General features: G+C 44.8%; 1 protein-coding gene across 4 annotated transcripts in view; it reads right to left on the bottom strand.

The window, feature by feature from the left end:
* The window catches only part of LOC116507148 (utrophin-like), a 143,671-nt gene that overhangs the window by 47,491 nt on the left and 79,886 nt on the right, over nucleotides 1–16,294 (bottom strand). For all 4 annotated transcript variants that reach the window (XM_032215098.1, XM_032215099.1, XM_032215101.1 and 1 more), the window contains 3 exons: nucleotides 15,715–15,800; nucleotides 10,849–11,006; nucleotides 8,074–8,240 (listed from right to left, as the gene is read on the bottom strand). In XM_032215098.1, the coding sequence (XP_032070989.1) occupies nucleotides 8,074–8,240; nucleotides 10,849–11,006; nucleotides 15,715–15,800 (411 nt within the window). The remainder of the gene's footprint in view (nucleotides 1–8,073; nucleotides 8,241–10,848; nucleotides 11,007–15,714; nucleotides 15,801–16,294) is intronic.

Below are 16,294 nucleotides of genomic sequence, written 5' to 3'. Positions count from 1 at the left end.
TGCTATTGCTAAACGGGGTTTGTAATAGTCAGTGGCTACTGGTGTGGCCTAGTGACACAGAAAAGATGATGACCTAGTTTTCTTTTTACTGCTGACCCATTTAGAAATGTGGGAACTCCAGAATTCATTATTTTTAGCAGATAGGAAGATTATATACTTTTGTGCACCAAACAATATCTGAATGATTGCTGATAATGATGTTCTTTAGTCCTAATGCCAATGTTTGACTATGACTTTTGAATATACTGTATGTAAATATAGGCAGTTAGACTGAGAAATGCTGAACCAGCTATTGCTGCTCCAGTGTGACATAAAATATGATGTAAATAATGTAATTCATTTAAATAATGTAATTTATTTTTATGACTGGATGCAATAGCCACATTGACTTTTTTCCTGCCTTTGCTTTGTAATCATTCATTCAGTTTCCGAAGAGAAGGGTGGGAGGAGTCACCATTGGGTATTAACCTAATCTTGATTGCCTATTGGAGATTGAGGAAATCTTTGGAAGCCACACCTCCTGCTGGTCCGGTGGCTAGCCACTTTAACCTCAATCTCGGCCTAATTGGAGCGATTTTCCTGCTCTCCTTTCCATCCGAGATTCAGGAGTTTTTTTACTCTCAAGAAAAGCCTCAGCAAGGGATTTTAATTTAAAGTGACCTCACCTGCCTTCTGCTGTGCTCCAGCTGCTCATCAAGCCTCGGCTTGCCAGAGAGCGTGATTAGAGGCCTGCAGAGCCACCCGTTTTTCCCAAAGGGGGTGGAGGCCCCAGGAAGGGCCAGGATCACAGAAAAACTTACAGACAAAGATTGGAGGAGCCCAGGGAAGCCGGAGAACCCAGAACCCTTCCAGGATTGTGAAGAGGCTTCCACCGGAGGAAGAAAGGAGACTCCAGACGGCACCAGCTGCCTCCATTTTGGATTGTCGCCATTTTAGGAGCACGTGGGAGTGTGTAAAGAGTGTTCCGACACTGAAAGCACTCACAAGGCCGTAGGAAGCCGGAAGAGGCTTCCTTTCTGCTCTGCCCCGCCGGTGATCCGGGGGGGAAATTCAGGGCCTTGCCTGCCGGCAGCAGCAGAGCCTGCAAGCAATCAGAGAGAGGCGGAGCCTATCCCTAGGAAGGGAATTTATTTCAGCCGGCTGCAGAAGGAGCACGTGGGTGAGCAACAAACCGTGAGTAATGGCAGAGGCGACTAGGAGCAAAAACTCTAGGCCCAGAGCCCCGGGGGGTGCAGATCCAGAGGAAGGGTCCTCTAGAGTGATTTCCCCTGCTCCCAGAGGCAGATCCCCATCTAGGAGGGACAAAGCCAGGGCTCCCAGGAATCCATCTCCCAGGAGGGAAACCAGAGCAACCAGGGCCTCGGCCAGGGACTACAGGGCAACCATCAGCCCTTCCCCCCCCCAGATCTCGCTCCCCACGCAGGGCCTCTGCCCGGGCTGCACACAGATCTCCATCCCCAGCCTCTCCAGGGGGATCTCTGAGAAGGCACAGCTCTCTTTCTCCTCCTCTCTCCCCTGCTCCCCTACTGGATTCGAGAGCGGATCCCTTTGGCCGCAGAGCAGCCAGCCCAGCCCGGCTTCGCCTAGCTCCTCTATCCCCTGAACCCAGGGAATATTCCCAACCACCAGAGCTTCAGCCTCAGCTGCCTGATCTAACCAGCAGCTTTCAAGACATGTTTGCCAGAGCTTTGGCCCAGGTTATGGCTTCTAGCTTAACTCAGCAGCCACAGGCTCCCAGGAGCAGGGCCCCCCAGGATCCCCCCAGAGGGCTGAGCGATCGCCCTAGCACCTCGGCTGCAAGGGAAGCCAGGTCTCCCTCCCCATCCACGGCTAGTGAGGCATCCGACCTCGAGGAAGGGGAACTAAAGGATGTGGGGTTTTCAGAGGATGAGGTCCCCCAGGGGGAGGAGGATTCCACCGTAGTGGGCCTTTCCCCCCCCCTTGTTCAGCTCCCTTTTACGCAAGGCAGTAGCCACAGCTGATCTGGATCCACTCTCTGATCCCCAACCCGCAGCTGAGTCCTCGGGCAAGGGCAAAAGCAAGAAGAAGAAGGGGCCCTTCCATAGGCCCCCCATAGCTAAGGAAGAAATCCCCACCCCAGATATGTTTATGGAGGTGCTCAAATCTCAGTGGGTAAAGCCAGGGTCTTTTCCAACCCCAGGGGGGAATGAAAGAAGGTTTTATAATCTTAACCAAGCCTTTGCCCAAGCCTTGCAGGTTCCGGAAGTGGATAACCCGGTGGCAACCTTGGCATCTTCCTCAACGGTCGTAGCAGGAGACACCGCTAATTGCCTCAAGCCTGAGGATAAGAGAGCAGACATTGTTCTGCGCAAGACGTTCCAGGCCATCACCTGGGCTATCAGAGCGGCCGCCTCTGCCTCCTTTTTTAATAGGTCCACGGTCCTGTGGCTGGAGCAACTGAGGGATAGGACCCCAGCCTCTGAAGTGCGACTCCTGCAGGACATCTCCAAGATGCTTGCGGCAACGCAGTTCTCGGCGGACGCCACCTTGGACGCGGTAAAGTATGCGTCGCGTGCTATGTCTTCTTCAGTTGCTTCTAGGCGACTACTCTGGCTACGTCACTGGCAGGCGGAATCCCGAATGAAGTGGCACCTAACCGGCGCGGATTACACCAGGGACAAGTTATTCGGGATGGCACTGGATCCTCTCCTTGTGGAGGATAAAAACAAGCGGAAGATCCTCCCGTCAACGAACAAGCAGTCGGATTTCCGCCATGCACCGTACCCTAGGAGGACCTCCTACAGACCACCTGAAGGAGACAGCCAAGGCCAGAGGTACCAAAACCCCAGATTTCAGAGGCAGGGGGATAGACAATTCCAGAACAGATTCCGGGGCCAACACCAGGGGAAGCGGCCCTTTCGTGGAGGAGGCGGTCGTCCCTTCCACAGATTCAAGTGATCCGCCCCCGGATCACCCCATCGGCGGTTGCCTCTCCATGTTTGTGGATGCCTGGGAGCATATCACATCGGATGAGTGGGTTCTCCAGACGGTAAGGCTCGGGCTTCGCCTGGAGTTCCACTCCCTTCCTCCCAGTAGGTTCCGCACCTTCTCCTCCTCCTCAGACCCAAACAAGAGGGCCCTTAAGGCCAAGGCCATTAAACATCTCCTCGACATCAGGGCCATCGAGAGGGTCCCAGAAGGGGGAAAAGGGTCAGGATTTTATTCAAACCTCTTCCTAGTGCCCAAAAGCTCAGGGGGTTGGAGAGCCATCCTGGACCTTAAGTTACTCAACTCCAGGGTGGTATACCGTAAATTCAAAGTGGCTTCTCTAAGATCCATCCTGGAGGGCATCCAGCCGGGCGACTTCCTTGCCTCCATCGACCTTACAGAGGCATACCTGCATATCAGGATCGCCCCGGAACACCGTAAGTTTCTGAGGTTCTCCCATGAGGGGGACCATTTCCAATACAGAGCCCTGCCCTTTAGTTTAGTTTAGTTTAGTTTAGTTTAGTTTAGTTTAGTTTAGTTTAGTTTAGTTTAGTTTAGTTTAGTTTAGTTTAGTTTAGTTTATTGACATTTAGTTTATTGACATTTTGGGTTGGCCTCAGCCCCCAGGACTTTCACCAAGGTGCTAGCTGCAGCTGCTGGTCACCTACGTTCCCTCCCTGTCCGTTTATTTTGTTACCTTGACGACATTCTCGTCCTGGCCAGGTCCTCTGCCTCAGCTGCAAGGGATCTGAATACTACCATCGACACTCTCAGATCCCTGGGGTTCTCCATTAACCTGGAGAAGAGCCACCTCGTGCCCTCCACCAGGCTGCTTCACCTAGGGTCCATTATCGACTCTGTAGCGGGGGAGGTGTTCCTCTCTCAGGATCGGAAGGACAGCATCGTTAAGATGATTCATGAGGTTCGCAACTCACGCTCTGTCCCTGTAGTTCTTCTTTACAGGCTCCTGGGAAAGTTCATCTCGTGCATAGGGATCATCACCTGGGCCCGACTGCATGCCAGGGAGCTCCAGTGGTTCCTGCTACCACATCAGAAGGCCGGGACAAGCGACGCGACCTTCAAGATCCAAGTATCACCCCAGGTGCTGCTATCTTTCCGCTGGTGGCTGTCCCCAGCTCTGAACAGAGGCTGCCTCTTCAGAGATCCACCAAGGATGACGCTTACCACCGACGCAAGCTTCTTCGGCTGGGGGGCCCACCTGGAGAACCAGATCGCCCAAGGTCGGTGGACTCCAACAGATCTAAAGCACAACATCAACTGGTTGGAGCTCAGGGCCATCCACCTGGCCCTCCGACACTTCAAGGACATGGTCAGAGGTCAACACATCCTAGTCCTGACAGACAACGTAGCGGCCAAGGCACACGTGAACAGACAGGGAGGCACCCACTCCAAGGCTCTCCGCGACGAGGCGCTGCGCCTGGGTCACTGGGTGGAGAAACACCTGGCGTCCATCAAGACGGAGCACATCTCCGGAACAGAGAACCATCAGGCAGATTGGCTAAGCAGAGAGACGATCGACAACGGAGAGTGGCAACTCCATCCCTCAATCTTCCACAGGATCTGCGAGAGGTTCGGCCATCCGACGGTAGACCTGTTTGCGACACCGCACAACGCCCAACTACCGAAGTTCGTCTCGAGGTTCCCGACCCCGGGAGCCACGGACACGGACGCCCTACGCTGCAGCTGGCCACCAGGCCTTCTCTACGCCTTTCCCCCCTTCCCCTCATCCCCGGGGTTCTGAGGAGGGTGGTAGCGGAGAGGGCAGATCTGATAATGGTGGCTCCCTTTTGGCCGCGCCGCCCCTGGCTGGCAGATCTGGTGGACCTGTCCACAGCTCCTCCCTGGAGGATACCAGCAGGGGAGGTGACGCTTCACCAGGGATCCCTAGAGCACCCAGACCCGGAGTGGCTCCATCTGACCGTCTGGCGCTTGAGCGGGAACAACTGAGACAGGCTCAGTTCTCCGAGGAGGTCATCAAGGTGGTAGAGGCATCCCAGAGACAATCCACCCCCCGCATCTACACTGCCTCGTGGGTGGCCTTCTCAGACTGGTGCCGGGGTAAAGACATCTGTCCTACGACTGCCTCGGTTCCTCAGGTTCTGGACTTCCTCCAGGAGGGTCACCAGAAGGGCCTCGCCACCAGCACCCTTAGGCGTCAGGTTTCCGCTCTTTCCACAGTACTAGGGGGGGTGAACGCTCCCCCCTTATCTCAACACCCGGTTCTCAGGCGTTTTCTCAAAGGGGCGGCGAATTTGAAACCCTCAGCGGTCCATCGATTCCCCTCCTGGGATCTTCCCACAGTCCTCCAGGCTCTAACGGAGGCTCCGTTTGAGCCTCTGAAGGAGGTTTCCCTCCAGCTCCTGACCCTTAAGGTCGTTTTTCTGGTAGCCATCACTTCAGCTAGAAGGGTCTCAGAGATCAATGCCCTTTCCAGCAGAGCAGACCTCTGCACCTTCCTAGAGAACAGGGTCGTCCTCAGACTCGACCCTTCTTTCATGCCCAAGATCAACTCCCCCTTCCACAGAGGGTTAGAGATCATCCTTCCGGATTTCTGCCCCCATCCCTCCGGGGAGAGGGAGAAATCCTGGCATAAGTTAGATGTTAGAAGAGCCCTACGCATCTACCTGAAACACACGGCTCCCTTTCGACGATCAGAGGCCCTCTTCGTGTCCTTCCAACCTTCCACCCGTGGGGCTAAGGTCTCCTCGGCCACCATCAGCAGATGGATCAGAGCGGCCATCTCTCAGGCCTATCAGGCTCGAGGTCTCCAGGTCCCACAGGGTATCACAGCACACTCCACTAGAAGTGCTGCCACCTCAGCCGCCTGGTCTTCCCAGGCTCCCCTAGAAGAGATTTGTCGAACGGCCGCCTGGGCCTCCCCGTCTCCCTTCATTAGACACTATAGATTGGACGCCTACGCCTCGGCGGACGCCGCCTTCAGCAGGAGGGTCCTTCAGGGCGTCCTAGACACGCAAGGGAGCTCAGGCCCGTCCATTCCCTCCCAGGACAACTAACTTTGGTATGTCCCAATGGTTACTCCTCCCACACCTTCTCTTCGGAAACTGGCAGTTGGACTTACCTGAACTGCATGTTTCGACGAGAAGTGTGGGAGGAGTCACTTCCCGCCCGTTATGGCGACCTTCGCCGTGAAGCAGGGCCTGAGCACGTCCAGGTTCAAGCAATGGCTAGGAAGAATTGGTATTGGCTGTTTCTTTTTGCTTCCTTTCAGATACCGTTCAGACGTTCGGTTAAAGTGGCTAGCCACCGGACCAGCAGGAGGTGTGGCTTCCAAAGATTTCCTCAATCTCCAATAGGCAATCAAGATTAGGTTAATACCCAATGGTGACTCCTCCCACACTTCTCGTCGAAACATGCAGTTCAGGTAAGTCCAACTGCCATTCTCTTTACTTTATATCCATTTTTCTCATTTGTACTAAGTAAATACACATTGTCCTTAAAACTAAATAGAAACTGCAAAGGAATCAAACAGTGATGAGACTACCAAAGATGGACAGAGAGGATTTAATCTTGCAATCTTTCCCATGTTAGTGGTAAAAGTGTGACCTGTTGGGTCATAGTTTCAGATATATTTAATTACCTAAATAAAGAAACAGAATGACCACAAGTGGGCAAAAAAAAAATCAGGAAGAGCAAGATTGATTTTCAATATACTGTCAGCTTCCCTACTGAGTTTCCTTGTGGGAAGAAGGCAAGGAGCATCAGAAATTTTACTTCCTTCTTTCCTCCCTCTCTCCCCCAAATACATGGATGTGTCTGTGGAATGACTTGGAGTCAAGTTCAGTTCAAAGGAGAATAACTTCTATAGTAAGGTTCAAAGATCATGGATAGAATAAGTCTCTTTGATGGATATGAGACTATGGGACTCGCTGAATAAATACAGCTGGAAGTTGAGAAGGTAGGAATTTACAGTATGGAAATAAACACAAAAATGTCAAACGTTTGGAAAAGCAAGCAGGCAGGCAGGCACGAAGGAAGGAAGGAAATGCTAACCTAATAATATGATAACTAACTCCAGTCCCTTAGAGAGTTCTCCACCTGATATAACTAAACCTATACCTATGGAAGAGGGCACAGTATGTGTGATCATTCATATAGGGAGACCATTCTGAATTGTCACTATCTGCTGCCTCCCTTTGCTTTCCTTCATGGAGAAGAAACCTTCCTTAGAACAGAAAGCTCTGCAAACTTGATACTGTTAAAACATTTTTGTTATGAAGTTTTCATATAATTTGGGAACCTTGGTAATAACACTTGTAACGAATAGAGATTCAATTACTGAACTAACACTGTAAATATTTCAGAGAAAATTTGAGCACAAAGATCTTACAAAACTATCACCAAGTCTGTGTTATTGAGTTGCAATTTCCCCAGCATAATGCAAATTACTGCATTGTTGCGATAATAAGCTCACATAAGGGCACAGTGCTACTTGTAAAGCAGCTTTATGAGACTGGCAAGGACTATCATGAATTATGATTGGCTTCAACCCTATTTACAGTCTAATCCATATGAACTATAGATGTTAATCTACATCATCTCAAACATTTTCTACATTTAATAATTTACTATACTGTGGAGTTTTCTATGGTAAATTACTTTATAGTTGGTTTCAAAAACCTAGTAAGTTGTATTAAAGGCCATAACCCAGAACCAGATGACAATCTTTTGATGAATGTGAATTTCTGAACCAATATCGTCCAATGGATTTTCCACTTAAGCATACACACGCATTTGCATTCATTTTTCCAAAACCCCCCCCCAAAAAAAGGTTCAGACAGTGAGTATCAAGATAATGAAGAGTCTAAACCCCAAACCCCAAGACAAATGGTTAAAAAAAGTGCCCAACTTGGCGAACTCTTTGCTAGGTGTCTTCAGACAGAGGCTAGATGGTCATCACTACAGAGAAGTTGTAGTTCAGACTTTACTGACTAGAAATCCTCTAAGTACACCCCTACTTTTTATGAGTCTCTAACTTATAACATATCAAGTGATGAGTTATTAGCATAGCATGTACAATGAAGCTGGAATATAAATCGATTACATTACTGATGCAATTCATAAAAGGCATTTTATTTTGCTCACCTAAAACCAACAATTGGACATTCCTTACAGATGTTGCACTTGGCCTGATGTTTTGCTGTTTCTGAAGCTGCTACTCTGTGTAGGACTGGCAACCATACCATAGATTGTGGCTCCAGACGCATCCATTCTATGAACTGCTTTACGTCAATTTCTGGCTTATTATTATGCTGATAAATGAAGATGGGATTAAAAAGAATTTAACATTCATATTAAAGCTTCCTGCCCAGTCTATTTTCTTTAAAAAAAATGTATTCCAAGTTTGAACTTCAAAGAAACATTACTTATCCCACCAATATTCAGTCAAAGAAGAAAGGACAATTACTTCCGCTGTAATTGAAGTGCCCCTTGTACAAGTAGTTGACTTACAAACATTCTTTCAGGGAGCGTTTGAAGTTATAACAGTATTGAAAAAAGTGACTTATGATTCATCTTCACACTTATGACCACTGCAGCATTCCCATGGTCAGGTGATCAAAATTTGGGTATTTGCAACCAGCTTGTACTTATGATTGCAGCAACTTTGTAGCAACTGATCACCACTGGCAACCTTCCCAGCCGGTTTCTGACAGGCAAAGTCAATAAAGCCAGATTTGCTTAACAAGGTATGATTCACTTAAAACCATGGTCAAAAAAGGTCATAAAATCAGGTGTGAATCATTTAACAACATCCTTACTTAGCTATGGAAATTCTGGTCCCAACTTGTGTTCGTAAGGTATAAACTATCTGTATAAGCCTTTACAATCAGGTCAGTGATATAAATTTATGAGACTAAAAGTCCATTCCAGGCTTCAAATGATTAAAGGAAAGAATGCCAGTAATGGATGTATAAACCTTGTCCCCAATGTCTAGGGCAGTGATGGCGAACCTTTTTTGGCTCACATGCCAAAAGCGGAGGGAGCGCAGGGGGGTATTGTGCGTGGGCGTGCCACACCCATAATGCAATGCTCATCTACATGAAGCCGCTGGGTGAGATCATTCGACGGCACGGGATAAAATACCATCAGTATGCGGATGATACGCAGCTGTATCTGTCTGCCCCGGGCCAATTCAGTGAAGCGGTTGACATGATGTGCCAGTGCCTCGAGGCTGTTAGGGACTGGATGGGGGTTAACAAGCTTGTACTCAATCCGGATAAGACCGAGTGGCTGGTGTGTTTCTCTCCTACTAATTGGCCAAGTTTTCCATCTCTCAAGCTGAGGGGTCAAACAATACACCCCTCAGACAGGGTTCGCAATTTGGGAGTCCTCCTGGACCCACAGCTGAATTTTGAACACCACTTGTCGGCTGTGACCAGGGGGGTATTTGCCCAGGTTCACCTGGTGCACCAGTTGCGTCCCTACCTGAACCGGGAGGCCCTCACAACAGTCACTCATGCCCTTGTGACCTCTAGACTGGACTACTGCAACGTGCTCTACATGGGGCAGCCCTTGAAGAGCATTCAGAGACTTCAGCTTGCCCAGAATGCAGCCACGTGAGCGATCGTGGGTGCACCTCGGTTCACCCACGTAACACCTATCCTCCGCGAGCTGCACTGGCTGCCTATTAGTCTCCGGATACGCTTCAAGGCGCTAGTCATCACTTATAAAGCCCTTCATGGTATTGGACCTGGGTACTTGAGAGACCACCTGCTGCCAATCACCTCCACTAGACCAATTAGATCCCACAGATTAGGCCTCCTCCGAATTCCATCCGCCGGCCAGTGCCGACTGGCGACTACCCGGAGGAGAGCCTTCTCTGTGGCTGCTCCGACCCTCTGGAACGAACTCCCCGTGGAGATTCGAACCCTCACCATCCTCCAGGCCTTCCGCAAAGCCCTTAAAACCTGGCTGTTCCGACAGGCCTGGGGCTAAAGAGCTGTTGCCCCCGTCTCGAATGGTATGACTGTTGTGTGTTTTTAAATTATGTATTGTTATGTTTTGTTTTTCATTTTCTGTCTGTACTCCCCTTCCCTGATTTGAATTGTGAGCCGCCCTGAGTCCCCTTCGGGGGAAAAGGGCAGCATATAAATATAATAAAATCAAATCAAATCAATCAATGACCCTAGCGTGCATGACCAGCGCTCCCCCCCCCATTTTTGGCATGCTTTTTTTGCCCTCCCCAGGTTCCAGAGGCTTTATAGGAGCCTGGGGAGGGTAAAAACAGCCTCTCCTGCCCCCCCCCCCCCGAGATCCTCTGGAGGCTTCAGGAGCTTCAAGAACAGACTTCCTATTTGCTCGTAGGGGCAGTTTTAGCCCTCTGGAGCCTTCAGGGACCTTCAGGAGGCTTCCCTAAAGGCTCTGGAGGGGAAAAAACACAACCCTATGAGCAAACCGGAAGTCACTTCAGGAACTTTCAGGAGGCCTCCGGGGGGGAGACTGTTTTCGCCCTCCCCAGGCTCCTATAAAGCCTTTGGAGCCTGGGGAGGGTGAAAAATGGCCTCAAAAGAAGTCTGAAGTCAGCTGGCCAGTACGCACATGTGCGCTGGCCAGCTGACAGTGCAACGCCTCACGTGCCCTGACAAATGGTTCCATGTGCCACCTATGGCACACGTGCCATAGGTTCGCCATCCCAGGTCTAGGGTTTCTTGCCTAAGCAGAGAGTTGGACTAGAAGATTTACAAGTTCCCTTCCAGCTCTGTTAAATTGTTATTCTAATATGTCCCTCTTCCTCCAGAAGTGAGTTTCAAATCTTCAGAAGGTCTGTAAGAGACTCCCTCTGAACCCAACTAACATCCAAATGTAACTGTATTTAGAGCATCCAGAAATGGAAACAGACACTTTACACTTTACAATTACCTGCTGGAAACAGCTGCGGACACTGGGCTCAATGTTACTGCCTCCAAAAGCAGCTACTTCCCCAAGCTGGCGTGGGATTTGGATAGCATCGTGCAATAACAAGCCAAGCTGCCTCTGGTCAGACATTTCGATAGGTCCAGCCACTTCTCTAAAGAGATCTTCAAGGCAAAAAGGGAGGGTGGGAGAAGGACACTTGCTTGAGAAGGAACAATTTTTCATTTCTTCCAATTTTACCCATGAATTACTCTAAGTTATCTCTTCCTTAGTGCACAACATAGAAATGCAAAATGGAGCTTTCCTTACAATTCCTGTAAATTTCGTATTTCAGGCACCACTTTAATGTCTGCTATTTTCTCACATTTCTTATTTATTAATAAAGGAAGATCACAGAAAAATCAATCTAAATTCAATACTCAGAATGAGGAAGAGGTGTTTTAGGGCTATTTTGACTTTGTTTTGCCCTTTAACTAATACTCTCTCTGCATTCCACAGTGACATGTTGGCTATTAAAGTAGATGCTATCATATATTTTTTTCTGTTTCTTACAAATAGTATGTGAAAAAGAAAATAAGGAATAGAGATACATTCCCCACCAAAACTGTAAGTTTTTAAATAATAAGTTCCATAATCATCAATATTGTTTATCAGAGATGTTATTTTTTTATTGTCTTGAAAATGTAAATAATTGTTTGCATTTTTAAAAAATCTCTTTTTGTATTTCTGTTTTATTTAAGCTGTTAGCTTAACACAGACCTGTCCAACCTATGGCCCATGGATAGCTAGTAATGCAGTCCCACAAGAGTGTAAACTTTTAACATTATTATGTGATTCATATACCTTAGCTGTATTATATACAGGTAGTCCTCAACTTACAACCACAATTGAGCCCAAAATTTCTGTTGTTAAGTAAGAGTTATGTTAAATGAGTTTTGCCCCATTTTATGACATTTCTTGCCACAGTTGTTAAGTGAATCACTGCAGTTGATAAGTTAGTAAACCAGTTGTTAAGAGAATCTTGCTTCCCCGTTGACTGTGCTTGTTGGAAGGTTGCAAAAGGAGATTATATGACTCTGGGATGCTCCAACGGTCATAAATATGAACCAGTTGGATAAGCATATGAATTTTGATCACATGATCATGGGGATGATGCAAAGATTGTAACTGTGAAAAATGGTCTTAACTCACTTTTTTCAGTGCTGTTGTAACTTTGAACTGTCACTAAATGAACTGCTACAAGTTGAGGACTACCTGTATTTTATATGCAGACCAAGACAATTCGTCTTCACTCAAGGCAGCCCAGGCAAGCAAAAAGTTGGACACTTAATAGCTCTTCAACGTATTTAAGAGTTTTTGAAGTACAGCACCAAGCTACATCATACTATTCACTCTGAAAATCTTTCTGGGGTCTTAAGCACACACTATTTGTTTTTTTAAATCACTCTCCAAATTGAAAGTATCATTCTCATTTCATTAAAACACATTCTATTATGGGTTAAAATAAAAAATAATCATATCACAAAATTACTTAGTTACAATAACATTCAAACAATAAAATATCTACCATGTTTCTCTATCCAGACTTGTATGCTATTGGTTTAGCAGGTCTATTTAAATACTACATGGAAGAGAGAAGAATCTGACAGACTTTTCCATTTCAGTTATCTGAAATGACTTCAGCACATTCTTCCTAGTCTAAAATTTACTTAATCATTTATACTGCGTGCTTAAGATATATTTATGAGCAGATAAACACGAATCACACTAACTCTGCTTCCAAATCATAAAGTATTCTTATGTCAATCATCTTTTATCAACCCTGAGGTAGAGTTACTTCTGTAAAATCATGTTCCCAATATGTGACATATACCTTTTCATAGGTTTGTCAAAGAATTTATGAACTGAACATTTCTTATTTTATGATATTTTTGGCTCGGAGTTCCACTGATAAGCGACACAATATTTACATATCATATTTGGAGCTAATTAAAGAGTATAGGTTCATTTACAATGTATCCCATTGTAAATTGTTGTTGTTTCATTAGCCAGTAACCAACTGCTCTTTTTTCATTTATTTGTATTTTGATTTAATAATATTTTTTTCCAAATTAAATTGAACAGGTGGTACTTCTTTTGTCACAATAAACATTTATTTAAGCTTGGAGATTCCAAAATGATGTCTGGAGATTCCAGAGGTCCCAAGGATTGTTCCTTTTTGCCCACAAAGTTCCCTACTCATGTGAGATTTTTTTAAAAAGTATTTTAATTAAAGGGGCAATAAAGCTTCCATACTTTCAACCAAAAGTTTTTACTTTTGAGACTGATAAAAAACAGATGGTTCTAGCTGAATACCAAATGTATTTTGTTTGTTTGGAAGCACGTTCATTTGCCCATAATAAAGATAAGCAGGATCATTTAGATGATATGCAGAGGCAGATATCAAGAAGATGGCATATACATCATGTAATGCTGTATCTAGGTATAAGCTATTTTGCAAGAGCACCTACATGTTATACAAATTCCAGTGTATCCCTCAAAAGATCCCTGCTCTAAGCGGTTACCTTTTCCAAGTGTGGAAGATATACTAAGAATATAGCAATAGCACTTATTAGACTTATATACTGCTTCACAATGTTTTACAGACCTCTCTAAGCAGTTTACAGAGTCAGCATATTTTCTCCAACAATTCTGGGTTCTCATTTTACCAACCTCGGAAGGATGAAAGGCTGAGTCAACCTTGAGCCAATGAGATTTGAACTGCCAAACTACTGGCAATCAGGAATCAGAATCTGCGCCATCAGGGCTATTTGATTTCCGATCCAATAATTTTCAGTATATGCAAGTTGTATTGACTTATTCTTTATTTTGATGGATTGAGTGGATTTTCAGAGCTAACCAACTCTGAAAAGACTTTGAGCAGCTTTCAATATTTAAAACACAAAACCTTAAAAAATATGGTTTAAAACATAAAGTGCTTGAACGAATTGACAATAATAATATTAACAAACACCCTATCTCCAGGCCTGGGAAAAAGCCAAGTCTTAAGGAACTTCCTAAATAATTAAATAGTGGAATTTGTGCAATATCTTGAGAAAAGAGAACTGGGACATCAAAGTAGGGTTTAAAAGAATGTCCTTTTTAATTAAACAAATATGGCTCAAAGGATCATTTGCTAGCAAAGAAACAAAAACAATATATGTCATTTTATTTAAGTATTCTACAGATCTGAGTTACACAAATTGCCCACTGCGTGCCCACTGTTAGCATCTATTATTTACTAATTCTATTATGATAGAAATTTAGCTTAATACAATGTAAAAGGCCAATGTTACTATGAACAGTAAACTTCAAATCTACTTTGTAAAACAGAACATATAATCCACTGCAATGTGATGGATCATTACTAATTCAATCATTTTATTTGTTTTACTTTATAAGACTGGTTGGTTAGGTAAAGAGAAATGGCAGTTTATAAATATTATAATAAATAGAAATCCCCCTCTGTTTTCTGGTAACTTTATTTCTTTCTATTTTATTGTCCTCAAATGTTTACTTGAAAGTCATTCTTTAAAATTAATGAAATTTGTTAACAGCTGAATTATACATAAAATTACAAATTTTGCCCAAACTATATTTTCTTTAACTCTATAGGGAAAAAAAGTCAATCTTATCATGTGCTGCAGAACAGCACACAGTTCTTATTTGTTCTTCTCATATAGCAGCGTATTCCTGGATAATCAACCCGTGAGGAAAATAATAGAAATGGCTAATAGGAATCTGTGTATGTGCAGAAGGGGGACGTACAGAAAATTTACACTAGAGCTAGACCTTTTGAGCTGACTGTATATTTAGAATTATGTGAAGGTGTGATGGCGCATTAAAAATCCTTCCCATAGGAGACTTACCCATTTACCGTGTTTCCCTGAAAATAAGACAGGGTATTATTTTCTTTTGACCCCCCCCCTCAAAAATAAGCGCTTGGCCTTATTTTCAGGGAGGTCTTATTATTTTTGAGGTGCAGGAGGCAGCGAGCATGGTCACCTCATGGCTGCTGCTGTGTTGCAATATTTTCGGGGGAGGGCTTATTTTAGCGCATGCACTCAAAAGCTTGATTAGGCTTATTATCCAGGGAGGTCTTATTTTCAGGAAAACAGGGTACAAAATGGTTTCCATAGAAGTTATGTTTTGTTACAAAACATTCATTTATACTGATAAAACCAAACTTCCTCACTGGGTACTACTATCCCACTGGATACTTCTCCACTATACAGAGGCATTGCTGAAAATACATATAATACTAAATGAAACTGCTATTTGGCTATAGGTCAGTTTCCTTTAACATTACCAGAATATCTGGTATTGGGGCACACACTGGTTTCTGAGGCAGAATATAGATTACCTGTGCCTTACACAATGAAGGAAATTCTGAAGAAAGTCATATAAGACAGTGGTGTCCAACCTTGGCAACTTTAAGACTTGTGGACTTCAACTCCCAGAGTTCCTCAGCCAGCTCTTAAAGTTGCCAAGGTTGGAGACCACTGATGTAAAACACTCGGAGTTAGCCTGTGGTCAATAAATTTAATTAATTACTAATGATTCTACATTTTGACAGAACATTTTATAGGAATGTCGACTTCATTGGAATATTGCCCTACTTCAAATACAGACTCAAAAGGGGATGTAAATTTAACAGTTTAGTAATATTTAGTGACAAGTGTGCATGTGTGCGCACACAAGCATGGCTATGAGTATGGATAGACAGACAGAAAGGACAGAGAAATGCACTTGTTCCAAACAACTCTACTTCATCTCTTGCCAAACCTTGGCAAAATTATGGATTTTGCAGAATTATATTTAAAACATACTCACATCTGTATTTTTCTTCCAAGAGACCCTTAGAAAGAGATATCAAGCCAATCTTCAGGGATTGCACTCTGATTTTTCCAGTCCGGGCACTGTTATAGAAACAGCATTAAAAGAGTTAGCAGGAGGTGGTATAATTTAATTCAAACATTGAAAGAGCTAGCAAAAACACCTGGTGTACTTCAATTTCTAGACATTAGCTACTAATCATATCAATGAGTCTCTTTCACAAATGTTCAGTGCAAACTCTAAATATTTACATTCAGCTTAAACACATTAATTATAAAGCATTGTAGTTCAAGCGTACAGCATCACAACATGTCCTAATAATGTGACACTCTGCATTGCAAGAACTGATGACAAGTGAATGCAAATTATAGTATCTACGGGTACATTAATATTTTTCAAAGCACAATTTGCCTTGCCTGAGCTTTACAGACTTTGATGTGTATGTACATTAGAGCAAAAATGTTAGGTGTATATGTCAATTAGAAAATGCATAGTACTGATTTCATCTAGCAGTATGACTTCAATCTTATGCAGTATGGTATTTACAAAACCATTACTGCCAACAAAACCAGTGAAA

This window comes from Thamnophis elegans, chromosome 4 (genome assembly GCF_009769535.1).
Source record: "Thamnophis elegans isolate rThaEle1 chromosome 4, rThaEle1.pri, whole genome shotgun sequence".
In the NCBI taxonomy this organism is placed as follows: Eukaryota; Metazoa; Chordata; class Lepidosauria; order Squamata; family Colubridae; genus Thamnophis; species Thamnophis elegans.
The sequence above is the reverse complement of the archived record's forward strand: the minus strand, read 5'-3'. Positions and strand labels throughout refer to the sequence as shown.